At 45.3% G+C, this 7424-nt stretch overlaps 2 protein-coding genes across 2 annotated transcripts; both read right to left on the reverse strand.

Annotated features, from left to right (window-relative positions):
* Window positions 1–273: 273 nt before the first annotated feature.
* On the reverse strand, window positions 274–1257 carry LOC116209116 (serine/arginine repetitive matrix protein 1-like). Its single transcript, XM_031542673.1, has one exon. The coding sequence runs from the start codon at window positions 1255–1257 to the stop codon at window positions 274–276; it is 984 nt and encodes a 327-aa protein (XP_031398533.1).
* Window positions 1258–3845: 2588 nt separating this feature from the next.
* LOC116209342 (PAP-specific phosphatase HAL2-like) lies at window positions 3846–7107 on the reverse strand. The gene is made up of 3 exons (XM_031542952.1): window positions 6536–7107; window positions 4622–5309; window positions 3846–4399 (listed from the first exon to the last, which is right to left on the reverse strand). Exons 1-3 carry the CDS (start codon window positions 6939–6941, stop codon window positions 4096–4098), a joined length of 1398 nt encoding a protein of 465 aa, XP_031398812.1. The 5' UTR covers window positions 6942–7107; the 3' UTR covers window positions 3846–4095.
* Between the last annotated feature and the right edge of the window lie 317 nt (window positions 7108–7424).

The raw sequence follows: 7424 nt of genomic DNA on the forward strand, positions 1-7424 counted from the left end.
CTGAATACAAAAACGATCCATTGATTTGATGAATAACCGAAACCAAAGGATGCAATAATGTTGGGGAATTCTAGGGATCTATCCTCACATGCCTACATTGATCGGTCGATGTCATGTCCCATACATGGCCTTTGACTAACTAAAATTTACATACGTGCAACCAAAATAGTATGGAAAACGTGACGTGGGACCAATTACAGAAATTCCCGTACAGCGGCAGCTGACCGACCACCGCCGGCATCTTGAAAGCTCCGATTTCCGATGATTCTCCGATCACAAGAATATGAAACACTCCAGAGAAACCAGTGGGTTCTCGAGGGACTCGTCGCCGTCGGGCTGCTTACTGTCCAGGCCGAGGAGGTTGCCGCCTTTGCCATTGTTGCCGTCGAGATCTCTGCTTCTCCTCTCATTCGGGTCGCCCCTGACCCGACCCGGTGACGGGTTGGTCTTCCTGGCCGAGGGGCTACGGCCGACCCCCGATCTGGTACCGCCCGAGCCATGATTCTCAACCCGGGTCATCGCCGGAGACCTGGACCGCCTCGCCGAGCTCTCACCCGGGTCCCGCTCCCGCCTCCGGGGGACGCTCCTCGCCCGATTCGGCTCCCCGCCCTGGATTGGCCTGACCGGCCCTGCGTTCCTCCGGCGGGGCGACTGGTCTGACCTCCGGTACTGCGACTGAGCGGTATGGTCGACCCTCCGAGCCCCCATTTCGCCGGACAATGAGCGGGCCGCCCGGGATGACTGGATCTTGGCCGGTGATCTGTAGGCCCCCCGGTGGCCCTGGTGGTGGACCCCGCTGTCGTCGGTGAGATTCGTGGCCGTGGAGATGCTCACGCTCTCGCTCAGGCTGCAAATGTCCGATACCTCCTCCGAGATCTCCTCCGCCGCCGGCTTCGGCATCAGTTCTTCGAGCCGCCGGTCCGACCCGTCCTCCTTCCCCTTAACGACACCTATCTCGGCTTTCTGGCTAAGCAGAAGCGGCTCCGGGAAGACCGGCAGCGACGGCGGGGGAGGCGGCTTCTTCTGCTGGGGTTCTGGGTTTTGCGGCTGACGCGTGGGAGAGGCAGGGACGAGGTGAATGGGGGGCTTAGGGGTTGGGGTTTCAGAGAGGACTTCCTTCACCGTCTCTTCCTCCATTGACGGAGGAAGCGGAGCTCTGCTGGGCTTGGCCGGAGATCTCCTCTGCTTCCAAGAAGCGGAAGCAGAGGTCGCCGTCGCCTTCGTCCCATTGTTATGGGAGCTCACGCAGCAACCCATTGGGAGGATCGGCACTCGAGAGCAGAGCAGTGATCTGGGCAAGAAAGAGTTTGGCAGTTGGGCGGCGGCGGAGATTGCGATTTCAGTGGGGGAGACAAGTGGTGGCCGGTGGAGCGGCGGTGGTGGCCAGCGCCATAAATGGGGACAAGAGAGAAGATTGAGGCTGGATGAGTGGGAGAGTGAATGCGTTAACTGGTGAAGTATGAAATGTGGGGATGGATGGGGTCAATGAAAACTATTTTTATTTCTTCCGTTCTAAATATCATGTGTTCTACTTTTCAGCAGCAGAGGGCCCCGAATAGGAATTGAAATCGGAGATCGGGACCGCGGGTTGTGGCCGAAGCGCCGATCGACCTCCTTTGTGGTTCGAGCTCAGAGTTCTAGTCTAGGATGGCTCGTGCGGTAGATAAAAATTTTCCTCCTTTGGCTAACTCGCCATTGTTACTTAGCGATCGGGATCCCTTTACCTCGCAAATACGGGTTTAACAGGGTTGGGATTCGCCGTGGCATGATATAAATGCGACAGTAGACACGAGCAACCACTCTTTTCTACATGGAAAATTGAGAAAAGAGTTGTTTGAAATGCATGGAAAACGACCTGTCGGAATGGTTGTTTCTTCAACACAACTTTAGGAAATGTACCTCGTGGACTTTGAAAAAAATTGTATTTCTATTAATGTAGATTTAATCACTTTCTGTTTTATCTTATTTTTCCTTTTGTCCTTTATCTTTTATAACTTTTATGTTTTCATCATTCCATCACTTTAACTGTTAATTTTGCTGATGTAAAATATGATTAGATGTCCAATTCGATAGAAGGACGCCGCATTATCTCTAAGGCAAGGAAAGAAAATCAAGAGATGAATATATAGGATATATATAAGTAATATTTATAAAAAAAAAAGATATTAATAGAAATTACTGGAAGAATCACACTTATGAGAAATCTAATCTTCATAAAAGGAAGGAGAAGGGGAATTCTAATCATCACACCTTTGTTCAATTGTTGGCGAGATTAATTAGAAACACGCGGAGAGAGAGAGAAGAGAACCCTAAATATCATTCAAGATCGATCAATCATATCTGGAGCTCCAAACCAAACCCAAGCGAATCAGAAGGTGGGATTGGAACTGGAGAGGGGCAAGTAGATGTAAGATTTTGAATTGTCAATGGACAATTCCACGGGAAATGAGAGGAAGGCAAAAACAACCAAAGCCCAAAAAAAGAAAGAAAAAAGATCGGGAAACCTCAAGATGGAGATTTTTTTGGAACAATTAGCTAACTAGCATATACATTTGAGATTTTTAGCTCAACATAGAGAATTGGAACTAGCAGACATTCAAATTGGCATTAATTAAAGATTTTTGTTTTGGAAAAATAATTAATTTGAGTTTTAAGAGGATAATGTGTGTTAGAGAATTGAGAGAGAGAGAGAGAGAGAGAGAGAGAGAGAGAGAGAGAGAGAGAGAGAGAGAGAGAGAGAGAGAGAGAGAGAGTTGCAAGGCCTTGGCGGCGGTAGCAGAGAAGGGAGCAAGACCCCGACACTCTCGAGCATCAGAGAATTAGCAAGGAGCGCCGAATGTTGCTGTTATGGTTGTTCTCTTTATAATTTGGTGTCGAAAACTTTAGTTGGGAAGTTCTTCTCAACCCTCTCTCTGTCATGTTCATCGACAAGAAGAAGAAGGGTGAAGAAAGAAGAATTTTACTTTTCATATGTCTTTCTTTTATTTTTTCGGTAGGCATATTTCTTTCTTTTATTAATACTTATTTCCTGGAATTCCCTTTTCTTCAGATAAGGGTGTGGGCTCATGTATAATAGGTGGAACGTAATCATATTTCACATTAGCAAAGCTAATAGTTGAATTGACGGAATGATGAAAATAAAAAAGTTGTAAAAGGTAAATGAAAAAAATAGAAATAAAAATAAAAATAGGATGAAAATAGAAAGTGACTAAATTTACAGGACTAAAAGCATACTTTTTCCGAAACCATACTCCGATTTACATCACAAACTTCAACACCGCCAACTGTTAATAAATCGGGTCTCGTGGACTGGCTGCTAATGGTTATGAAATTCTTGTCCATCCCCATATATGTCCAGCCCAGCCTTTTGGGCCTTGTAGTCCAAGCCCACCCAACATAAAGGATTCCCCCCCTCATAGATTGGGTCTCTCGACGGGATTCATATTCTACGTCGAGTAAGAGATGTTTGTTGTCTCGGTTAAGAGGCCCATGAGTCTAATGCTGGACGGAAACATGACCATGTTTGGATTGTAAGTTAAAAAACTTTAATTTTAACTCAAGACACTACACAACAAAAACACACATTTCCCAAGTTAAAAATTTTAACTTTAACTTTACCTTAACACACTACACAACAAAAACACACGTTTTCCAAGTCAAATTTATACTCACATCTCATTTATTCTTTTCCACAATCAAAATCAAAATCAAAGTTATTTAACTCTGAAACCAAACGCACCGAGAAAATCTCACTTGATAAAATTAGGTTTGGAACCCATTAATTCCAAATCGAGAGCGAGCATCATTATGTTGGAAGCTGGATAATACGAAAGCGGGGAAGGGACTGACAAGAATATAGGATCTTATTGCTTCATTATTTATTACAGAAGTTGGAAATACAATCATAAGTGGGACCCTGAGATCATAGGCTCAACTTCATCGACTCCATTCGAAAACTTCTATGGAGAAGACGGAGAGAGTCAATACTCCTGGCTCCCGCTATCGTCCAGCTCTTAGCGCGTAGTTGACCTAGTTTGAGCTAGAAGGTCGAGATAAACCTATACTTAACCGTAACTGATCCTGTTCAAGCATTATTTACAGACAAGAAGAGTCCCAGCTAGCATCTACAGCCTTGATGATTTTCTCATGCAGTTTGGAACCGGAACACGCGATGATGCCCCGATCGAGGCCCTGTAGGTATATACCCTTGGAGAAATCCAGGGGCTGGCCACCTGCATCCGTTACGACACCGCCCGCCTCCTGTATTATGATGACACCAGCGGCGTGGTCCCATATCTTCTCCTTGTAGCCCGCCCTCGCAAATTTCATGAATATCTCCGCATCTCCCCGAGCTATCGCCGCGTACTTCACCATGCTATACACCCGGAGCGGCTGCTTCCTATATCAGAGAGAGCATGATGAAAGTGAAGTCTTGTTACAATTGCAGAGAAAATCCTTCACACTGATTATTCATAACGAGTGCTGCTCGGTTACTTTTGTGAAACTGATTCTGTTTTCCCGGAAACAATATTCACATTTCTGATGTGAGTCTAGTGTCATAGATAACTCAAAATAAACCACAAAATCATGAAAGATGAAAACACACAGAACTTGTACTCACCTAAGTCCGACGCTGTGAGCTAGTCCTGCTGTGAAGGAATGACTAGAGTTTGTCTTCTCAACGGGTTCACAGAAAGTAGCCAACGCTGGATTATCGATGGAAGAAACCCTGACAGGCCTCACATAGCCCGGGAACTCAAGCTCCCTATTCCTTTGCAGCAAAGGTTGCATCCAAGCCTCATGGGTCCCTCTCCTTGCGTAGAAAACACAACCCTTGTCCCAGGTTTCTGATGTTGGAGGTGTCAACTTAGCAATAAGCCTATGGTATCGGTGATGGTAACTTAACCACTCCTTCCGCATTGGGTAATTCGGGCAGCCTAGAACACCGAGCATGACCTGTCCGTCCTCTATTAGCGAAAGTGCAACAGCATACTGATCCCCCCTCACAAATCCTAGCGTGCCGTCGACTGGGTCGAGAGCCCAGAACCTCCCCGTGCCTCCGCCGGTTGAGTTGCACCTCCCTATGGCTTCAAGGACTTGTTCGGTTCCTAATGCCTCGTTTGGGCCTGCAAGACCGAACCTAGGGGCTTCAGACAGGCATTCATTGACGGTTTTTACAACTGATTTTAATAAGCCATTGGTGCTGGCCTTCAACAGAGCCTGGGCCTCCTCTTCAGCTACAATCGAGACATTTCTGCTCCCGAAGTAATTGGAAAGTACCCAGCTCACTGTTGCTTGGACACTCCAGTCTGTGTACAAAAGAAAACGAATATTAAGAAGAAAATGAAGACAATTCTACTCAAGTCCCCTACAGCATGTTGTAAGTCACCCTTCAAAGAATTATGCAGTTTCTCAAACATCTAACTTAACAAGCATATGAATGAAGGAATCATTAGTTCTCCAGTTCCAGAAAGGGAAAGTGGAATCGATACCATAAAGATTCAACTGCCATAAAAGTGTAGCTCATGGTACTTTTATTTTAATCAGATGCATCCTTCTTATAGTAGAGCTTTTAATGTTATCTACCTTACTATGCACCCCAAGGACGCATCCGAAAAATCATTTTATTGAGCTTTCGATATATTCTCTTTGCAATGATAGAACCATACGCACAGATATGTTTTTAAGCCCTGAAACCACCCCGAGACAGCTTATCACCTTCCTAAGTATAGAAATGGCCAGTCATAACCCCATCTTAAGACGCTTACAACCCAAAATGGATGTCATCTCAATTAAATGGCCACTAATAACCCAAAATGACAGAGACATAAGACGTTCCACACTGAGCATCGAAGATTCCCATAAAATCAACAGCATGCAATGGTACATGTATATAATTAAGTTCTCCTTTTTCCCAGTCACAACATAGCAATGTAGTCAACAACAAAAAATTCAAAATATAAACAATTATTAACTATTCTTGAATGCAACATGTAAAATTTAGCCTTTTGACCGACGATACGCCAGCGCGACAGGGCAAGTAACATATCAACCTCCCTCCAGTCAATTCATGAAATTTCAGAAACGATCAAGCAAACAAAGAATTCCACTGCGAACTCCGAAATGCCCTGAACTGAGATGCTTCAACCATTGATTGACCATAGATATATTTAGGCTTTGTTTGGGAGTGCAGTGGAGGTCGGAGATAAGTGTTTCTTTTAGTGATTTTCGGGAAGTTATTTCAGAATCATGTTAATTTTAGCTGTTGAAGTGCTTACAAAAACCGCTTTTGGTTATTCTCTCAAACATTTTTAACTTTTCCCTTTTCAGGGATTATATTTTAGCACTATTACATCAGCAACAACGGCTCCCGGACCAAGCCTTATTATCGTATTTGAGAGGATTGGACACAAATAGTAAACTATGAATCGACTATGTATGCATTTCTGAATAGGCAATAAAGGCAAGAACTTGACCGAAGGAACCGAAATTAGAAGTAAACCCTCAAACGGGCAATCGAATATTCGCCACTCACCAGCGACGGTGACGGGCGAATTGTCGTCCTTGGACTGAACATTAACGCTTTCCCCATCGTGGGTCTTTGAAATCAGGGACTCCTGCACTCTCTGGCACAGGGAGCAAGCCAGCTGGACGACCCTGACCGCGACCTCCAGCTCCTTGGAGTACTCCTCCGCTCTCGGAGCCGAAAGGTCGAGGCTTTCGTGGCGGCTCTCCATCAGAGGCTGAGTGGAAGAGGCCCTGAGGGTCTGAGGCTGCTCGGCGGAGCTCTGGCGATGGGGAGAGGAGGAAGAGGAAGAAGAGGAGGAGGAGGAGGAGGAGGAGAATCTGTCTACATGGGGTGGAGGGAATTGGAGGAATCGGGTCCTGTGGGGTTGGAATTGTGGGATTTTGGTGCCAATGCTCGCGCAATTTAAAGGCATGGCTTTGCTTGTCGTCAGTGAAGTGCTCAGAAGAAGGGAGGGACTCTTCCTTCTTTCTCTGATGTCTGCGAGGGAATGTGCAGACAGACAGTGGCTTTTCACGGTTGATTGTGGATTTGATTACGTGACGATGGACGCAGAGAGGAGACAGAGAGTGAGAGGGGAGAGGAGGGAGCTGCGAAGAGAAATATTTTAACATTTTCACTTTCGTCCTAAACCGTCATTTATTTCAATCTCATCATTATCGTTACACGATTTATTCAATTCAATCTTATTATCCACTAGATACATGCTCGCGTGTTGCGCAGATTTAAACTATGCAGGAGCATGTCGATCCTTAAAGAAATCGGTCGAGATAATGTGTAAGGAGAAACAAGAGTAGAAAGAAAAGTGGAGAGAATGAATTTTTCCTTGCTCTATATATAGGATATGCAGTATATTGAATTTAGACCAGCATTCCACGTTTCAAGAAAAACTTTTAGG

Source organism: Punica granatum, chromosome 5 (assembly GCF_007655135.1).
Source record: "Punica granatum isolate Tunisia-2019 chromosome 5, ASM765513v2, whole genome shotgun sequence".
NCBI classification, from domain to species: domain Eukaryota; kingdom Viridiplantae; phylum Streptophyta; class Magnoliopsida; order Myrtales; family Lythraceae; genus Punica; species Punica granatum.